At 38.0% G+C, this 20,165-nt stretch overlaps 7 protein-coding genes and 3 non-coding genes across 10 annotated transcripts; 2 read left to right on the top strand and 8 right to left on the bottom strand.

Annotated features, from left to right (window-relative positions):
• Positions 1-194: 194 nt before the first annotated feature.
• Positions 195-1,157, bottom strand: TWF1 (twinfilin TWF1; the record flags this gene model as incomplete). The annotated part of the gene is made up of 1 exon (XM_018130101.1): positions 195-1,157. One exon carries the CDS (start codon positions 1,155-1,157, stop codon positions 195-197), a length of 963 nt encoding a protein of 320 aa, XP_017985803.1.
• A 384-nt stretch (positions 1,158-1,541) lies between these two features.
• Positions 1,542-2,522, bottom strand: AW171_hschr2326 (uncharacterized protein; the record flags this gene model as incomplete). Its single annotated transcript, XM_018130102.1, has 1 exon — positions 1,542-2,522. One exon carries the CDS (start codon positions 2,520-2,522, stop codon positions 1,542-1,544), a length of 981 nt encoding a protein of 326 aa, XP_017985802.1.
• Positions 2,523-3,239: 717 nt separating this feature from the next.
• Positions 3,240-3,330, bottom strand: AW171_hschr2325. The gene has a single exon (XR_001930065.1). It is a non-coding gene; the product is annotated as an HBLSNR41 (small nuclear RNA).
• Positions 3,331-3,529: 199 nt separating this feature from the next.
• AW171_hschr2324 lies at positions 3,530-3,563 on the bottom strand. Its single transcript, XR_001930070.1, has one exon. It is a non-coding gene; the product is annotated as an HBLSNR70 (small nuclear RNA).
• A 109-nt stretch (positions 3,564-3,672) lies between these two features.
• Positions 3,673-3,760, bottom strand: AW171_hschr2323. Its single transcript, XR_001930069.1, has one exon. It is a non-coding gene; the product is annotated as an HBLSNR51 (small nuclear RNA).
• A 381-nt stretch (positions 3,761-4,141) lies between these two features.
• NVJ2 (Nvj2p) lies at positions 4,142-6,697 on the top strand (the record flags this gene model as incomplete). Its single annotated transcript, XM_018130103.1, has 1 exon — positions 4,142-6,697. One exon carries the CDS (start codon positions 4,142-4,144, stop codon positions 6,695-6,697), a length of 2,556 nt encoding a protein of 851 aa, XP_017985801.1.
• Positions 6,698-6,795: 98 nt separating this feature from the next.
• MEC1 (protein kinase MEC1) lies at positions 6,796-13,800 on the bottom strand (the record flags this gene model as incomplete). The annotated part of the gene is made up of 1 exon (XM_018130104.1): positions 6,796-13,800. One exon carries the CDS (start codon positions 13,798-13,800, stop codon positions 6,796-6,798), a length of 7,005 nt encoding a protein of 2,334 aa, XP_017985800.1.
• Positions 13,801-14,298: 498 nt separating this feature from the next.
• Positions 14,299-14,664, bottom strand: CKS1 (cyclin-dependent protein kinase regulatory subunit CKS1; the record flags this gene model as incomplete). Its single annotated transcript, XM_018130105.1, has 1 exon — positions 14,299-14,664. The coding sequence occupies one exon, from the start codon at positions 14,662-14,664 to the stop codon at positions 14,299-14,301; it is 366 nt and encodes a 121-aa protein (XP_017985799.1).
• Positions 14,665-14,924: 260 nt separating this feature from the next.
• Positions 14,925-17,330, top strand: HSL7 (protein arginine N-methyltransferase; the record flags this gene model as incomplete). Its single annotated transcript, XM_018130106.1, has 1 exon — positions 14,925-17,330. The coding sequence occupies one exon, from the start codon at positions 14,925-14,927 to the stop codon at positions 17,328-17,330; it is 2,406 nt and encodes an 801-aa protein (XP_017985798.1).
• Positions 17,331-17,569: 239 nt separating this feature from the next.
• On the bottom strand, positions 17,570-19,906 carry AW171_hschr2318 (uncharacterized protein; the record flags this gene model as incomplete). Its single annotated transcript, XM_018130107.1, has 1 exon — positions 17,570-19,906. One exon carries the CDS (start codon positions 19,904-19,906, stop codon positions 17,570-17,572), a length of 2,337 nt encoding a protein of 778 aa, XP_017985797.1.
• Positions 19,907-20,165: the final 259 nt, after the last annotated feature.

Genomic DNA, 20,165 nt, shown 5'->3' with positions numbered 1-20,165 from the left:
CGTTAAAGTAAGCTAAATTTGGGACTTGAGTAATAATATTGGTAGATGAGTAAGAGTTTAGTTAGGACATCATGATCACCAATTGCTTTACAGTAGTAAAATGACCATATAACTCCTAGCTTTTTGACCAACAGGCCATGGTCAGAAGATATATTGAACATATATATGAAAATAATATACTAGGGAATTCCAGTTTATGATCTGGCTCTTCTTTGTGGCCCTTTTGGCCTATTAAATATGGGCTTTGACACATCAGATTCTGTTTCCTCTTTTAAATCAGGGCTTAAAGTAGATAATTCAAGTTCTTCAGGGTCTCCAACCTCAATTGATTTCAAAAATACGAGGCCGTGCTCATCCTGTAGATTTAACATAAAACCCTTCTTGTTGGCAGCATATATCATTCTCTCTTTCACCTTACTCCCTGAAGGACAACTGTAGATGAAGAAGACAGAATCTTTTTGCGATTTATAGACAGTATAACTAGGGTGCTTCGTTGAAATGGCATTTATGAGCTCCTTAGGACTTTTTGGGTTTTTAGCGCCAGAGAATACAATTTGCTCTGAAGCACAATCAATCTCAAAGGTAAGCGCGCTTTTGCTGTTTAAAAGGTCTGAAAATGGTTCAGAGCTATTAAACTTGAATGATAAAGACGATGAAACCCCACCGTGCATAGAGGCCAAATACCGCCCTTGACGGCTATTCACATACGCCTCAGAGTGTAATTGTTCATCCACTTTCTCCTGAACCTTCTCAGACTCTGAAAGGGGCCCAGGAACTTTCTTTTGATTCCATAACTCTTCACTAAACTCATCTGGGTCGGTAATCATGGTTATAGATGACACGTTGTTGCTTCCTATCTGTCTCAATATCGTATTCTTCGTTGAGGCATATAACGTTCTATCGCGAACACGAGCTAAATCTGGAGTAAAGCTGATGAAATATAATGAACCATTTGCTCTGCACATGATATAACATGGAACGGAACCATGGGCCGTTAAGTATTCCTTTATTTCATCAACACCTGATAATTGTGAAATGAAGTTAACTTCAGTAGAGGTATCATTTATTCCAGCCACTATTGACTTACCATCCTGATGTAAATTGCTTATACGGCTTAATAAATCATCATTTGCAGTAATCCCAGATTGATTAGACATGTTGGCTCACTCCTAGGGTCTTAAAAGACGACTGTCACCATACGTTTAAAATTAATTAAATCTATTAATATTTCAAAAATAGAGCCATTTTTCAGACCCCTTTAAAGAATGTCAGTGTCAAGTACAGTGGTTAGTTGAAATGTAAAAGTACTATAAAGACATGAGCATTTAGTAAGTTTGTACAAATTAGAATTAAATATGATGAATAGTATTAATAAATCCTATTTTAATAAAACATACTCTGTCTGCACATAAATATCTTTTCATTAAAATGCCGAAATGAATAGCTTCATAGAAAATAAATGAGTAACCCGTTAATTTAATTCGAAAAATGCCATTTCCGAATCATTCTTCCCCAAACTGCTGTGTTATATCTTTCAGCAATTACAGTATCATAAACTCGCCAACGCCCACACCAGGACAAAACATTTCACCAACAGCAGACTTCCTTCGTATGACTCTCTTTTTAGTGCGTCTCTTATAAACACGTTGCTGATTGTTGCAATCACCTTGCGTCAAGGATAATTTGCCTTCTGCGTCTCTAAATGATAGCCATTTTATTTTATATTGGAAAGAATCTGTAGCGGGTAGTTGGTTGGAATCTGATACAATATTGCTGTCGATAAAGTCTTCCAGAGAGTCCACCTTGCAGCAATCTACACCTTCTTCTGCTGTGGGAGGCATGGAATTCATGTTATGCTCATTCCATACCCATGCATCGCTGACACATGGTGGTTCATCTGTAGCATCTGAACTCTCAATATCCTTCCAAAAGTCTTTGTTGTCACTGACAACAACATCATCGTTGTTGAAAATAGGTTCCCATTCCTGTTCTGAAACCGGATACGGTGCATCCTGCCTTGCCCCTATTCCTGCACCGAGCTCACTCGTCGCAGATTCGTTCTTCCACGACTGACGAACAAACCTCTTGGGAAGAGATGTTGTCGGAAACTCCAAATCATCCTCGTTGCCATCCTCGCCATCGCTAAATGACGACGAAAACTGCTCGTGCAGCGGGGAAAAAAGTTCGTCCAGATCGGATTCCGCAAGCCCACTAGAAATAGTGCTTCGCCTTGTAGATTCAAAACCTGTCTTCACTGCGGGCGGATTTGCCAAGGCCATCGCCTCCTCATTACCACTACTGACATCCAGGATTTCATGGCTGGAAATGTGTTCCTCTCCCTGACTTAGTATCGGCATGATGTCGTCCGTTGCAATCGTATGATTAGCAACCTGGAAATGCCTTCCCCTTCTCTTACCCCCTACGGGGCTATTACCTCTGCTAGCCATGCTATTGATTTCTAAAAGCCTCATGTTTGTTAGTATAATTTGTCCTTCCATATTGGTCTTATGGTAGTTAAACATACGAATCGTTATACCACCGCTGCTCAGTCCTCAGTCTTCTCAAAACTGCCTTCTAATTCTGCACAAGATCCCTATACCTTATAAAATTGCTACTTCCGGCTGCTTAAGTTAAACCACAGAAGCTATGTCGGTAGAATATTTCGCGCCTTAATAGTAACGCTTATGAGCCCAAAGTAAATTCTCAAAATACGAGAGCAAGACAGGTGGTACGGTTTCAATAGACTATCCCTTCTACTTTATTTCATTACAGAATTGCTCTCGTGGGTACCCGTGCATTTAACTTTATATAGATTTAGGCATCTCGGCAAACAATTGCGTATGTAATTTCTTTTTTGTTCTTTCTTTTCGAATTGATCTAGCTGCATAGAGCGAAAAAAGAAACGGAGTGATGCTAATCACGGGACCCGCATATTTTCTTCATTGCATGGAACGAACTTTCGGCGCTTCTGATTGGCTACCGAAGCTAGAGCCCTAAATGCTCGTGCTCCGTGACCTAAGTTAATTTTCTTTTCGTGAGCAGATCATTTCGTGAACCAAAGCGGAAACTATAAAAGCGGCTTATCGGATAAAACTTCGAACCTTTTCAACGGGTGGCAAAATTCAACCATAATAGAGGGATGTTCCTTGTAACCGCCAAAGCATGCTCTGTCTTCTCCCAGGAGGGGGAGGTCTTAGACGCATATGTGTTAGTTGATTATTACGACTTTTCTTCATTGCAGTGATTAACGTGAGATATCCATATACCAATTGTTCCGACTGAATAGCTGTACTGCTACATGTCGACAATCCTCTAATCGTTAAGTTTCAGCCTTGTATGAGCATTGTATGACTAGATCGTTCAATTTTAAGAGCATGCTTGAGAAGTTACGCGAACTATAGCACTGTGGAACGACAAGGACTTGTGTGATGACTGTTTTATCGACCGGGCGGACATAACATGTATTGGATCCTCACCGGCTTGCTGGTAGGCGCGCTCCTAGTGTACAAAATATGGGGCGCTGAGGATTCGAGAATTGATGAATGGTCGCAAGCTAGCTGACTTAGTTCGTTGCCATGGACACAGTGCGTAAACTGGTCCCTCCTTGATGTAAATAAGAAGAATACATCAGGTGATGTATGTTCTCTTGTAAACAGCAGCGAAGACACTGAGGTGATGATATTCTTATATTCACACTGTCTAAGGTGGTTTAAGTACCTCCAATGAACACACAATAGAAAAACTGATTTAATGACTCTGAATTCAGTACTTTGCTGTTGTAAAATACAAGGGAAAAACCTTTACTACTGTAGCTCACTTGTGATATACGCCCAGCGCAGTTTATAGTCTTAGTCAGTAGAACGTCTAAAGGATTTAATAGATTCAAATCTCGCTCCGTATTTGAAGAGGTGCACTAAGTTCAACGTATTTAATTAACAACCTTAATATTAGGAGGCGCATGGCTAAAAAAACAACAACGTAAAAGGATTGTAAACGCGTAACTACTTAACCAAGAGATATAGCTGGAAATAATAAGCCCTAATCTTTTCCACCTTTCAGATATTATCTTAAATAGCGGCAATTCCAGCGGTTATTTTCCTCTTACTGTGCTTCGAAATATCAAGCAATTTTAAAGAGAGTCATGTCGCTGTGGGACATTGTATTCATATACTTTTTGGGAGGTATTACATTCCTCCCACTATGTGTGTTAGCTATGTTCTTTCTGCTTTCAAGTCCCAAAACTGAATCTAAAGGAGCGAATGGGACTTATAAAGTAGAGAAGGTAGATCTGGTTTGTGATCCTAATTTTAAAACTGGAGATATAGAGGAACTGAAGGGTGTTGAGGCGACAAAAACTGGATGGATCTATGTTACGAATAAATATTACTATCACTCTTCTGAATTACATGGAATGTCTAGTGCAGAGAAGGAAGCATTACCAACTAGGGATAAATTGAAAAGAACGAAGAAGTTCTATGCTATATTGAAACATGGCAATTTATTTCTGTGCAAGAGTGATGCGCAAAATGCTGACGTTTTCCAGGTCATTGTGATGAAGGACACTTTCGTGACTATGTGGCCTAGAGATACGATGTCAGAAATATCTGATGGGAGTCTTTTCAGCAATAAAACTTGTATTTCCATTTTAAAGAATGGAAAGGCTTTCTTGGATCAAAATGAGAAACTGCATTTTGCGGAGGAGTCTTCTATAGGACCAACAGACCAATACTTTGTCTATGTCCCTATTAATGTTGATAAAGAAGATTGGTACTTCACATTGATCAACGCGTCAAAAATCAGTCAGACAGATTCTTTACTAGATCCCTCGAAATCTGCTTCAACGGCTCATTTGAGGACAAAGGATCTTTTGTCCTTAATTCAAATTGTCCACTCTACGGAGGGCCAATTTTCAACTAAATGGTTAAATGCCCTAATAAATAGGTTATTTCTTTCCTTGCAGCAAACTGAAATGTTGAATAATCTACTTAAGGACAAAATTCATAAAAAGCTAACTAAGATCAACAAGCCTGGGTTTTTGGATGATTTCCATATTGAACACATTGATGTGGGCACTTTGGCGCCCATCATTACCGACCCAAAGTTATTAGAAATGTCACCAGATGGGACGACTAGGGTTCGGTTTAACTTGCAATATAAGGGTAATCTTTCGCTAATCATTTCTACTAAAGTTCATATTAACCTTGGCTCCCGTTTTAAGAACAGGAGGGTTACAATTGAATTAGCTATAACTGTCAGACAAATTGAAGGTCCATTAATCATTTTAGTAAAACCACCACCTTCAAACAGGCTATGGTATGCGTTTGAAACAGAACCTTTGTTGAATATTGAAGTTGAGCCTGTAGTGAGTACGCGTCAATTGTCATACAATATGATAACAAATGTTATCAAATCTAAATTTAAAGAAGCTCTCAAGGAATCACTTGTATTACCTTCTATGGACGATATGGTGTTTTACAGTACTACTGATGAGATCTATCGTGGTGGTATTTGGCTGAATAATACTAAATCTGATAATAACGCACACAGCTCTGAAAACACGGACGATTATGCAGATACAATTTCCATCAATAACCTTGCAAGCAAGGTAGAAGCACCCAGTTCTACAGCTCTTCCTGTCGAAAAGAATAACTACCACAGTAATTCACCCGAAAGGAGATCATCAGGAATATCTCCAAAATCTTTTTATGAAGACGACAACTCGGCAACATCCTATCGTAAACCACAAGAGGGTCTTCATTCTAGCGACTCGGATAGTGCCAGTGAAAAGGAATCCTTGTCTGGCGTGGGCGAATACAGCTTGAAGACGAAAACAATGCATAGAGTGGGCACTCTAAAAAACATGATTAAGGCACGTACTGGTACGGATAGCACTATAAGGTCGATAGATTCTAATTCATCGATAGATTCCAGTGGCTCGAAGAAATATTTCCAAAGTGGGATGAAGAAAATTGGCAGGTGGTATAAAGATCAGGTCAATAATGCTAGGGAAGTAGTTGCTGAAACTCAATACGAAATTTCTCATAAAAATGATACCTTACCTTACGTACCAACGGAAAATGAAAAGATTATCGGTCCTGAAATGATATCGAGTCGAAGATCGCAGCAAAGACTAAAATCTCAACCAGATCAGAAAGACGAAAATGTCAAATTGTCAGCGGAATCTAATGTGGATATGTTTGTAAATAGGGCAAGAGCGACGTCTTTTGAAGCCCCTAAATCTCCGAATATTCCTTACCAATTTGATTCAACAAGCCCTGAAACACCAACTTCAGCTACATCTGGAATTTCCAGAAGACATTCTGTTAAGATCCAGCTAGAAAGAACGCAATCTACTGATTCTCTTCATTCTGAGGTGAAATCTAACCCTTCTACGGAAATCTTAGTAGAGTTAACCGATACGAAGGACAATGATGTTAAAGAAAATAATGATTTGGAGGAAACAGTATCAGTCGAAATAGAAGAAGAACAAGAAGAAGGAGAAGAAGGAGAAATTATGACCGAAGATTTTCCTGCAGGGGCTTCATCTATCTTGACAAGCGAACTGAATGCAGCTGGTATCTTACCTTCCTTAACCGCCGAGAAGTTAGATCTAGACGATGAAGAAGGGTACCTGCATTCTAATAGTGAACCTTTACCTCCAAGGCCTCCTAAGCTGCCACCTAGACGTAGTAATTGATCCATTCATACGCTTTAAGAGAAGTATTTAGTCTATATTTGAATCGTAAGATTACGGAGTTATTATGTTGACTGCTTTAAATAACTGCATGCCAATTTTTACCAAAAAGGTAACCAACCAATATACATTTGTGAAAGGTTTTCTTCACTAGTTGCTTGTTGAACAACAGTTTCAACTTGACCAGGAACACTTAGGGCAAGGTTATCTCTGGGATCTATTCCACGAATTTTATTTCTCAGTACTTTCAATGCATTTTGGATACTATGGTCCATATTTCTATCATACATTATGGTTTCAATGATGTTTACTAGTGCAATTTCATTATTTCTCATTACTCGAACTGTTACTTCACTTGATTTTTTAAATGTACCCTCTGTGCCAGTGACACCAAACGCGTCAACGATATTTTGAGTTAAACGAAAAGGAACAATTTCTGGAACAGGAAGACACTTGCCTTTTTCAAATATACAATCGAAATCTACGTGGAGTACCTTACCAGTTTGCAAATCAAGTAGTATATTTTCCAAATGTCTATCTCCTAGACCTAAAATATGACCAACCATGGCCATAACCGCATATGATCTAACAAAAAAATTCCTAGCACTATACCACAGGATTGGATTGGGAAATATCTCGAGAAACCATTGATATAATACAGGGGAGAAGGTAGACATGCTGTTTTTATAAAATCCCAACCTTTGATCTTCTGAAAGAGCTTTCCACTTTTCATATAATGCAGATAAACTATACTTAACCTTCATGCTATCATATTTCGCCATAAGTATTGAACGAATAGTGTCAACATTGGGGACAATTTCAATTAGGCCACAATCCTCTCTCAAAGATAACACAGCATACGTGGTGATGTTAAGGTTTCTCTTTCTCGAATGAGGATCTTTTTCAAGTAAGAACCCCATAGTATTAGCAAATTGCATATACTGATTATCTTGGCGAACATCTTCCTTCTTGCACATTATCCCGTACACATTTCCATCAGATCCAATAATATTGATTTTCTTCGGCTTTTTGAGTGACGAAAACACCTTATACTGAGGAGTAAAGCAACTAATAGTTACAGATGTTTTGTTTGATGTCCTTTGTTCTTTACTGGTATTAGGTACCAATAACGTCAAATTTATATTGACTGGTACAACCAAGTCAGAGGGAGCTAATGTCATATCAAACTTAAAGTCATTTTTTAGGAGCCGACCACTTCTACTGGAAACACCTTTTACCTCCTTAAGGCAAACTTTGGTCAATGCTTGGACTAAAAGTGTTGCGGAAGATATTAGCTGAATAGTTTCTGGGATATGCTTTTTAACTGAGCCAATTATATGCTGGCCACAGTTAACCCGTTTACTCTCTTGTGAGTTCAACAAGGCAACCATATACCACAGCATAATAGATGGATACTCCATAGTTAATTTCATCAAAATGGTTATCATCAGGGTTGCGGATTCTGTGTGATTGTGTAGCAACCTTGAAAGTAATTGGGTTAACACTGAGTACCATATATGAGTTGGGCACCTTTGTACTGCTACATCAACACATTTGCAGATTTCTTTAGCATAGCGCTTGTAATTATCCTGAGACGGACTAGTAACAGCTAGGCTAGCTGTATCTAGCCAAAATGTTATCACTTTAGGAAGTGCTTCTCGAACTTTTGCGGAGTTCTTCTCAAATGAGATAAGGAAATATGTCACTGCCTTATACTCCAAAGAGCCATTAGTAATATATCCATCAGCTTTTTTCTTTTCTAATAGCCTGCTATAATAAAGTCCAAATGAATAATATGGCTCATCCCATTCCTTATCTATGTTTATAACTTCCTTGAACTGCTGTGACACTTGAACCGAAGTGGCATTATTGGATAAATCCAACCAACCAGTATATTTCAGTAATACTTTAGCGCGATCTCTGTTACCAAAAGCCTTACTGTTTTTAGATTTCCGATGGATTTCGGCAACAGTTTTTAGTGCTAATTCATTTTCTCCCTGCTTCCAAAGGATTTCAGCATATTCTAGCTCTGCTGATGGATGACCGAGACTTAGGGCATGCATTAAACAATCACTCGCAATATCAACCCTATCATTTGTTCTGGCTATCTGTGACATTCTCAGGTATGATTCCGCGAGATCGGACTTTCGACCATCATCGCATTGAAGTAAACCATAGCTCTTTCTCAACGAGAGGATATAATAATTAGGTTCAAAATCACTGCCTACATTCCTCAATCTGAGGTCTAAATTCCTTACTGATTGGAGATATTGATTTTCAGATTTAGAAGAAGACAATAAAATGATATCACGAATTGCGTGTAACTTCATTAATATGTTTCTACCTTTCAATAAAGTTGTACTATGAGATGGAGTAGTAAAATGTGACCCAATTAATCGATAACAGTAATTAGCATACATCTGAATGCCATCAGAATTTTTATTGGCAACCGCTAGCAGCAGTTTCGCCAAATTATAGTGCAGTAAGATACTTGGATCACTTAATTCCTCAAGTTGTTCAATCTTGTGAACCAACTTTTTAAGGGTAGCCATATTGCCAGATAGAGCTGCGGTCTCAGCTCCCATATTATAAATATCATCTAACTTTGAGTTTAACTTGCTCGTGCTATGTGGCATCAGTAGATCCAATTTTTGAAGGGTTTGATCGTACAGCTGATGGTCATACATAGATCTTAGCATCTTCATTGTGGCTTCTGATTTATCCTCTAATCCTTTTACATCATCAATTGTAATTTCACCTAATGCTTCAAAACAGTCTTGCGCCATCTTCCAATTATCCGAGTATTGTAATTCTTCAATCTTAGATGTTAAACTATCCGTGGAGAATACCTTAAGGACACCTACAACTGAATCAATATCTCCAATTTCGGCATAAGTTGTTTTTAGATATGACAGTAATTTTTCAGCGTTACTTTCATCCTGGGTTTGCTCTCGATAGCTTTGCTCTAAATATAATGCGGAACGTTCAAAAGAATTTGTCTCCAATGATCTTTGTGCTAAAAGATGAGACGGGATAACGTTCACTAGCTTTTCAGCCCTTTTTAACATTCTTAAATGTTTTTCTTCACGAATGATATAAGAACCATGCTGGCGACAATAATTTTGCTTAAATTGATTAACCCACTTTTTACAATATTCAAAAACCCTGAATATGGAGTCATAAGCCATTTTTAGGGCGTCAATCTGAAAATGGTTCAAGTCATATAACGTATAATTGAATATGTATTCAAATTCCGTTATAATGTTATCAAGACTCGATGAATATATTTCATCATCAGCTTTTATAACCATATCCATAACAATGTAGCATAGTAAATAATCTGATAGTGTTCCATCATCCTCCCTGATGAGCGAAGAAAATACATGAAGCGGATGACTAGAACTTGTAGCAGTTTTAAGTAAATCCAAGGTTAAATTTTTAATCCAGGATGAATAGCCATCTTTAACATTAAAGGATGGATACTTGAGTGGAACATATTCTTTCCAAGATTGCGCAAGGTAAAGAGATGATAAAAGGGGATATAAAGTAGTCTTGGAAATTTCATTAAACCTATCCCATAGCTTTGCTTGGTTTGGATATAAGTCAGGTTTCGTTACATCCCATGAAGAGGAACTTAAACCACAATATTTCAATGACTCTTGAATTACCAGTGCAACAAACAACTGCTTTGTAGGATTCTCACTCTGCCAAAAAGCGGGCACTAGACGATCATTGATTATGTTTATCAGAAATTTAGTGGTTTGGATTTGGTTGCTGAAATCACATACATCATTATCATTAATGGCATCTCTTTTGAATTCATACTTGGTAACATCTAAAACCCCAATCATACTAATACATAGCGCACAAGCTTGGCATATTTCTATATCAGTGTTCCTGAATTTATGAGAGGTATCTAATAAAGAGCCCAAAAGTGTAACAATAACAGTTGATGACTTTGAAACCATGTTGAAATCTAGAGTTGAATTACCTTTGCTTTGAAAAAATAGCTTTATGTCTAGGAGAGTTTGTTTTATAACGTAAACATTGTAACTCTTCAGGTTTTCAACAAAAACTGACACCCAGTTAGTAGTATTTACTACTTTGGTTGCTATTCTCGCAAGTGTTCCATGTTTTTCAAACAAACTCAACTCAGGTTTGTTTAACAACGCTAAAATAATATATGGTCTAGAAGTGGTTATTAATTTCTGTTTTTCAAGTAAGAATATATCCAATACTTCTAAAGCAGCTTGTTTTACTTTATCATTAAATTTATCGTATGTTTGTAAAATGTAACAAAGTAATACATCACTTACGGTAATAATTTGTTCTTCTGATAAGCACTTCACTAATTGCCCCCAACATTTCATTGTGTTATATCTGATCTCGGGAATCTCTAAACCTGTCTGTAGACAGATACTGACTTGGGCTAAAGCCGAGATTATGCTTTCTTTGGAAGCATATTTTATTAAGAATGAGATGCCGCTAATAACTCTTAATTTCTCATAATATGTTGTTCGGCCTTCAATATCATGCATATCGCTAGAAAACACTTGAAAGATACCCAATATGTTATCCTTTAACTTTTTTTGAAAAATCACTTCTTTGTCATCCGACCAGTCCTTTATATTCTTAAACTTTGTCCCACGGTGTCGGTCAATCGCAAAGTTAGTGAGGAAAAGAAATCTAAGTGAACTTAAAACTGACTTTTCGTTCTCACTTACTGCTTCCTCTAGTGTTTCGGTTGCATTGTATAACTTTAGTACCTCTGCAAGGGTTTTATAGTCTGGGAGGTATCCTGCTACAAGATTTTTGTTGAATGTAGGATCATGGTTAATAAATAAAGTTTCAATGGTTTCCAAAGAAAAAAGACCATGTTTAACCAAAACGGCTGCAAATATTTGCCTGCTATTTCTATCCAGTAGTCTCTTTTTTTGTTCAACAATGAGAGTAGTATCATTATCGCACATAATCTTAGCAATTTCGGTAAGAACATCGCCCTTATATTGAGTTATAGCATATGGTACAATATACGTCTGAAAGTTTTCAAGAACCGTTTTCCCAGGATACTCAACAAGGATAAGTAAACGTTCCAAACTTAACTTCTTTTCAAATAAATTTTTGCCCAACTGTTTAAGTAGAATAGGTAAAATAGGTGACAAAAGTTGATATGGTGTCTTGTTTAATGTTCGCGCGATAAACCTAAGTTGCGATGCCATTAAAGTGTGTTCAACAAAGTTGGAAGAGTTGAAAATGTCTATCAATTTTAGTAGTAGAAAGTCAAAAAGTTCGCCTGTAGTGCTCAATGCTAATTGAGTCCATCCCATTAAATTTGTCTCTGTAGTGTACGGCTGATAATCAGCTTGTAATAACTTAATAAATAATGCTGTTTGTTGATCATCGGAATTATGGAGGGCTGTAATATTCCAAAGTGGTATCAATCTTATGCTTAACATCCGTATGCTTCTATTCACATTAATAAAAGAGGATTGGAATAAGTGCATACAACCGGATGCATCTGTAATCCCCATTGCATCGGATTCCAACAATTTTGGGGGCTGGAAGTGAGTGAAGACAGACTGCAGTGCCAAAAGTATACCAATAGTCAAAGAAGTACCTGAAGACTGTGGGTTGTAATTAGGAAGGTAATATTTGGTTAGAAGCGTAAACGCTAGTGATTTAGAAACATCTGGCCTTGAAGGATTAATCACGGCGTTTGAAATCTGTACATCTGTACGTTCACATAATCCACAGTGGAACCCCATACCAGCATTGGCAGCTTCTATGCAAGAAAGTGTCTTAATTATCTTCAAACAAGTCACTAATTGCGAGGCGTCGGAATCTTTTATTGCAGTACTTATCTTCTCTTCTAGCCGTGCAAATACAGCTGCCTTATCATCTTCAATGTCAACATTTAAGAACTTGATCTGGCCAGCTCGCAGTGATCTCTGCGGATTATCGAATTCATAGAGTATTAGTTTTCTCAATCTTTCCAGTTGCCTACTGTTCGTGAACGGTTCGAGAATAACGGAATCGCTGTTTTGGCAAGAGTCTAAAAGCCATAATTTTAAATTCTGATCCCAGTATAAAGCATCTTTTGCACTATAGCGTCGCTTTAGGTCATATTTTACCAAAAGTATGCTCTTGACCATAACGTTTGATAATACTCGCATATCAATGCAGTCGTAATCATCGACACATAAATTATCCTTCATATATTGTAAACAGTAGCCATCATGCAGACTCTGTGAGTATAAACGGAGCAGGAGCTTTGACCAATAGGTATATTCACTCTTAATATAGCCAGACTTGACAAAAGTCTGTAAAAGCTCTAATGAAAATTTGAAAGTCGCCAGGCATCGATTCCCCCTCATAACTGATTCATTAACGACAGCTCCAAGTATCCTCACTTGGATCTGTTCGTATTCACTCATAAGAAGCTGTACTGAGTCAAAAGTATATATAAGTACCCTGATTAACCGCTGGACATACCAATTAGTTCCATTTGTATTACTAAATAGTGATGTCAAAAAGTTGAACTCACTAGCCAACAAGTACTCTAATAAAACACATATATTCCTCAAACAAGACAAGTATGCTGAAATTTCCATTTTTCCATTCACTACTTGCAGAACCTGTTCTTCGAGTCCTCGAAGATCTTGAAATATCTTACTCGTAATAATGTCCCGCCATGTTAGGCCGTAGAAGTCTACACACATTTGGCACCAACGAGCAACCATTCGCCGTAAATACAGCACGTACTGTACCTTATAGAAGTGCACACAGGAAATTTGTCGAAAGTTCTCTAAGATCCATATTATCCCTGGCTGTGATGTTTGATGCCCGTCAATTAATATAGTTAAAAGATAAGGTTTCGACTCTAACAAAAAATTCATTGCCTGGCACGCCTTTCCAAAGACTTCCTCACTTGTATCCGTTTCCAAAAGCTTTTTAACAAGTGTTTTAACCACCTTAACCGACTTTGGATCTCCCTCTAACGGAGATTTAGGTGGGAATTCGTTAAGATACCCATTAGACGTTGATAAAGCCTTCGCTGACTGAATAGCATTTATAAGCTCTTCCAAATATTTCGTCTGCAAAGCCATTAATAGCCCTAGTAACCAGCAACTTAATGATATTAGATTCTAGCCTGGCTACATATATATAACCTTGTTTCTGCTATCTCAGTGGCAAAACGTTCTACGTTTATTTGAAAGAAAAGTGTAAGAGCTCTTCGCCAATCTAACAAATTATACTACAAAAAACACCCAACGGAATAGATGTAGAGCCTCATAATTACTTAACTCCCAGAATTTATTATTAACACCTTAGTGGCCTCTTTATATCCTATAATCATTCACTGGAGGACCATTCTTGGCATTATTTAAGTTTATGCGTATATATAAATTATATAAGGTACTGGATCGCATAATTCAACTTCAATACTTCAGAAATTCCCTGCCACATATCAACAACTGTCAATTATCCAAGCAACCTCGTTATAGCTATATAGTCTTACCGTAGACTGTTATCTTGTCGATAAAGCATCGCGTGCTGGATATGTATAATCAGCATAAACAAAAGCAAGTGTACAACCCAGAGAACTACCGAGCGGATGCATACTGCTGCTGCTGTGCAACACGCAGCTCAGCTTCAAAATTCAATGGTCTCTTAAACAGTAAAATATGCGGCTCTGGTGCGTGGCACTCATAATGTTCCCATCCTAGAGATTGAGTTACACCAAGCCCACGCCACTCGTCCTCGGTCAGGATACGTAACGTTCCTGTCTCTGAGTTATAGTAGTCTGAAGGTATGACCTTGAGCATGGCTTTGGGCAGCATAACATGTCTATACTCATGTGTGTCATCAGAATACCTTGGAGAGTAGTGAATTGATTCTTGAAACTCAAGGACTCTAGTCCTTTCTTGCTCTGTCAACTTTCTACCTTGGAATGGATGATTAGAAAACATAGCATAGGATGTTGTTCCTCTTACAGGTGAGTTTAACCTGTAAATCCAGGTAAATGATATGTTTTAAAGAACCTTAGGGTAGAAATTTTTCCATATTAGTCTTAAACAACAAAACATTTTACCATCATAGGTTTAATTACATAACACGCACACTCGCTCTTCTTCTCATTACCGTATTGCCTCTATAAGGCGCTAGTACTTAGTTTAGGTGCTCTAACTCGTGGTTCAACTACAATTATAGTGCTAAGGACTTTGTCGAGATGAAGAGTAATGTTTTCGTCGGAATAAAAAGCCATGATTTCATGGAAAGTGATAAATATCAGGACAAATACGACTATATGCTGGTGCCAATTACCAATAATAGGTACAGGGATGCTGTGAAGATTTGCTATGGCGATTATAAGTTGGGTAAGAAATCTAGGCTTGAAATTCTGGCGCCGCAGCTTCAAGATCTTGGTGCTCCAACTAGGAGAACTACTGAAAATGGTGTTGGATATATTGGGCTAATTGCATCGTGGTTAGAGCTGGAAAGTCCAGATCGCGATATTGCGGAGTTAAGTTTCCAGGTTTTGAAGTATGAATTTGATTATGCAAGATGTTTTGGTATTAAACAGGTGATCCTAGCCCCTCCCCGGAATCTAAACAATCTGAATCTTTATGCACAGAAGATTGCAAGACTATTGAGATCTGTCCCTAGAGGTGATAACTTCAAAACTTTGCCTCTTCTTTCGATATCCCTTCCTCTATTTGAGGATAGTGATCCATTTTCTACGTGGGAGTTGTGGAATACAATTTCTAAACTTTGCAATAACCACCCATGTCTTACAGTCACTTTGGCGATCCCTAGGCATCGGACGCCAAGATATGTTTTGAATAGGTGGCTTGCAGAGCCAGTCTCATGTTTGCTGGTTTCATCATCGATTTTTGTTACAAACCAATACGATTATCCTGTTTTAAACAGATACAATCAGGAGTTGATCACCAGTTTTCAGCAAATCAATGGTAATGCTGAAAGCACATTAGGAGAACTGACAATTATACTGCATGGCATTGAGAAATATGTCAATAATGTTAGGGGTGGCGAGACAATTTATTTGGACTATATTAATTATCTATTGAAGAAGGGTGATAAAGCAATAGTAAGCTCTGCTGGCTCGGTTGACGCAATTCCAAGAATTATGCCGCCTTTGCAGCCACATTCAACGAATCTAAGTAATGATGTCTATCATACTTTTGAGGAAGAGACTGCGAAGTACGACATGTATGAAATTGCCATAGGAAAGGCGCTTCAAAAGTTGGTAAACGATATGAAAAACAATTGGAAACGGAATACGCTTTCTATATTAGTAGCAGGAGCTGGAAGAGGCCCACTTGTTGACAGGACACTCCAGTGCCTAAAGAGATTGAAAATTGCCAATTTCAAGTTGATCGCGTTAGAAAAAAACCCACATGCATTACTATATCTGCAGAAGAAAAATTTCGAAAACTGGGCACAAGCAGTTGAGATTGCTCCTGTTGATATGCGTGAGTGGAATTCTAATATTAAAATTGATTTATGCATATCAGAATTGTTGGGCTCTTTTGGGTGTAATGAATTATCACCGGAATGTCTTCAGCCACTGGAAAAGCGCAACTGTACTTCAAGGACAATATTTATTCCAGAATCATATACTTCCTACGTTGCAATTGTATCTACCCCTCTAGTGTATCAAAAACTTAAAAAACTGGAGTCCAGTGCATTCGAATCACCCTGGGTCATCCATAATATTCCATACTGTATTTTATCGAGTAAAGTCAATGAACTCTGGACATTTAAGCACCCAAATAATTCCGCTAGTACCGCTCGCTCAGTAATTACTAACCTGACGGTAAAGCACCGAAGTGAAGTTCACGGCTTAGTAGGTTACTTTACTGCTAATTTGTTTGGAAATATAGAACTTTCGATACTCCCACCAGACTGTCCTGTGAAATTACTAGGACAATCCAGTTCTGATGACAGTAATAGTGCTGAAAACTACAAGAAATCCATTTACGCCAAGAACATGAACTCATGGTCCCCAATTTTCTTTCCATTAAAAAAGCCATTGTTCGTAACTGACAACACGGAAATGGAACTACATATGTCACGTAATATACAAGACGACAAAGTTTGGTATGAGTGGTCATTAGATTGCTTCATATATAACGTTGTGAATGAAGGGGCAAAGTATGTCGGTGCTCGTCGAGAGGTATTGATGAACAGCCATAAGAATGGCAAAATGACTTACAATTATATAGAAGGGTCCGATTATATGAAGCAGTTGAAACGTAAAGCAGATGCTTTTACCAAGTTTCAGCCCGTACGTGAATTGCGAGGCTCCAGTGAAATTGATTCTACTGAAGCAATCATAGAATCACAAGTGGATAACAACACGGACTCTAATGAGATGTATGAGGAGACATTTACCGGCAATGAATTTGAAACGCCTGGTTTAAATGGTTGGAGAAGTATTCGCGATATTCATGGTCTAGAGTACGCTTCGACATCTTTTTTTGAGGAACAGCAGGTTTACGAAGACAGGGAAGATGGAGATACCACAACTTACGAAGAGTATCATTTAAGGATTAGGACTGACGTTACTGAACTGCATAACTTGGGTGGAATTGCCCATTGCATCAAACTCTGATATAGGGTTGATCTTAAAAATATAGAAAAATAGAAGTAGGTAACAGTATGAAACAAAAAGTCAATCTAAAGACTACTAACTTCTATAAATGAGCGTTATGAATCGACTTAATTTAATTGTCTAGTATTTGGGTTAATATTATATTTCTGTTTTTAGTCAACTCAAACTGCTTTTTTTAAATACAAAAATTTAGTTTGAACTCACTTTCCGTAGACACTCATATATAATTGCCTGCATCCTTACCATGGATTATTTTCGCAGTCTACTGTAGAAGACCAATTACTTTGTTCTTTTAATGAAAAAGCTGAACGGGGTTCTACCGCTCTAGCACTGTCATCTTCGGTTTTATAATTTTCAGCCCCACTTGAGATGACAGGCTCGACTTTTTGAGTAGATAATTCACCATTGATGCGATGGCCTGGGTTCACATCAATTAATCTTTCACGCATATTATGCTCATGGAGGAGTTCTATCTCATCCTGAAGCTTTTCGGATAGTAGGGGAACAAACTTTGCTGCGTTGTCACAGGAAACATAAACTTCTATTAGCTCATTCATCATCGGAAGAATAACTAATATATGCGAACTTTCAGGCAAAAGAACCTCGCTACCCTTCTTCACTAAAGACGATAATAATTTCTTTAGGGGAGATTTAAACCGATGTTCATCAACCTCGTATCTGTACTTCTCAACAACTCTCAGCATTTGCGCTGGTGTTAGTACACTTAACAGACCCATGGTATACGTTAGAGACTCATCGTCTTGCAAGCTTGTTGCTACCTGTAACCATTGCAGTAATTGAAGTAAAGGCTCCATGTATAACTGCGAAATTCGGTAAAGAGATTGGTGATAAAATAAACTGTTGTGATTATCGCGAATTGGAATATTGTCATTATCGACAGGAGTATACATAGTAACATTTCTTAATGACTTCATTTTCAAATTGATTTCAGATACGGGTTTTATCAAAGTGTAAGGGAATCGTTCCCAAATAAACGTGTCAATCATTGTAGAATAGTTGACTTTCATATCATGGTTTTTAATCCAATCCTCAATTGCGGAAAGATTGAAACGAATTTGGATCGCCTGGGCCCTCGATAGGTATTTTCTACTTGTGATAATGTGGTTGAACACAGAGTTTGAAAACCATTTTATAGAGGTCGAAATGCACTGGATGTAGAAAAATGGATGAATGTGGTGCAATTCAAGAACGTAAGACAATGCACCAAAAATTTGAACTATCTTAATGGGCGAAACTTTCATCTGTTCCTCCATAGATGGTGGATACAGCATATGCAGAATATCGTCATAGGAGCTCCTCATCTTCTTCGAAGGTTGCTTTCTCTTCTTAAAGAAGTTCCAGTCCTTTTTATAGAGTGTCTCCTTCACGTCAAAAATCGTGGTATGAGTTAAAATAGCAGGGACTATTAGGTCCTTCACACGAGACATTACCGATGAACATATTTCTATCATTAAGGTCTGCATAGCATTGATTAAATCTTGTAAAAGGATTGGATATTTCTTGAAAAATCTCTCATCACGGTATAGATAGTAGTACAGAAAAGTTAGACAACTTAGCCAGTAGGAATGATCTACTATATCGCCCTTTCTGTCGGTAACAACACCACCTGTCGTACTCTGTTGTGAAGATAAAATCCTGGTAAGCGACAGATTGAACATCTTATCCACTAAAATATTACTCTCTGCCTTCCTATGTGCATACCTTAAACATTGGAATATCAACGCCGCTGGCGCAACAGGATCATTCGGTTGTTTTTGAGGCAAAGAGATTAAAAGATCTAGGATCTTCATAATGTCATATTCTGCAAATTCCACGTACTCTCCTTGAATCAAATTTTCGAAGTCAAACATGACCTGCGTATTCAAGGCCTCAGAATTATTGTTACTGGGTGGAACGTATAAATCAGCATTTTCACCTTCGTTAAGGTTCAGACCGGCAACTTGCAATTTAATATTATCTAATGTGTCTTCAACATCCATATTCCGAGCAGGACCGGTATATAGATCAACAGTGGAAGATATCGGACTTGTAGCACTGACACTTAAGTTCTGCATTCTATGGTTCTTAGCGAATTCATACATTTCAGAACCGGGTAACAGCAAATCAATTGCAGTAGCCCCATTACCATTCCTATAGCTCAAGTCTAACTCATCGTCATAATTAAGAAGTTCAACGCAGCATTCTTTTCGTTTAAGTGTTAAACACCACATCAGGGGCGAGTAGGTAGTTAAGTCGTCAGGAATGTTCACATCCAATTTTCCAGTCTCATGTAGCAACTCAACATAAGTAGGGTGATTGTAAACAATAGCGTAAATGAGTAAAGTAACACCTGTCTGGGCCTTTTCATTGACTCTATCGCCAATCTCTTCAACTAATGCCCGAAAACTAAGAACGTTTTCATCATCTTGGCTAATTAAAATGACCACTTCACACCATAAATCAGACTCTCCTGGTAATTCCTTCACAGTCTGCTTAACCCTCTGCTCCAGCAACTCTTCCGTCGCAGTATATCCATTAGCACTACCAGAATATCTCCAAGGATCCTCAAAGTTCATTTTCGCTATTGAATCCTGGGAGCTTTCCAAGTTACCATTATACGTCACACGTCCCTACTAGGCCCAAAATAACATGTTTAGAGAATTTGTTTATCACGAGATACGATTTCACGTGATTTGTTGATTATCGTTTCCTGTTAGCCGCCAATGAAAAAAGAATTAATCCCGACTGCCAACAGTATAACTTTTTAACCCCGGAAAGATTAATACCCCCGTCTATGAGAATAATACAGTACGCGAACCGTTCAAAGGATAGTGG

Source organism: Eremothecium sinecaudum, chromosome II (genome assembly GCF_001548555.1).
Source record: "Eremothecium sinecaudum strain ATCC 58844 chromosome II, complete sequence".
NCBI lineage: Eukaryota > Fungi > Ascomycota > Saccharomycetes > Saccharomycetales > Saccharomycetaceae > Eremothecium > Eremothecium sinecaudum.
Note: the sequence above shows the minus strand (reverse complement) of the source record. Positions and strands in the feature narration are given on the sequence as shown.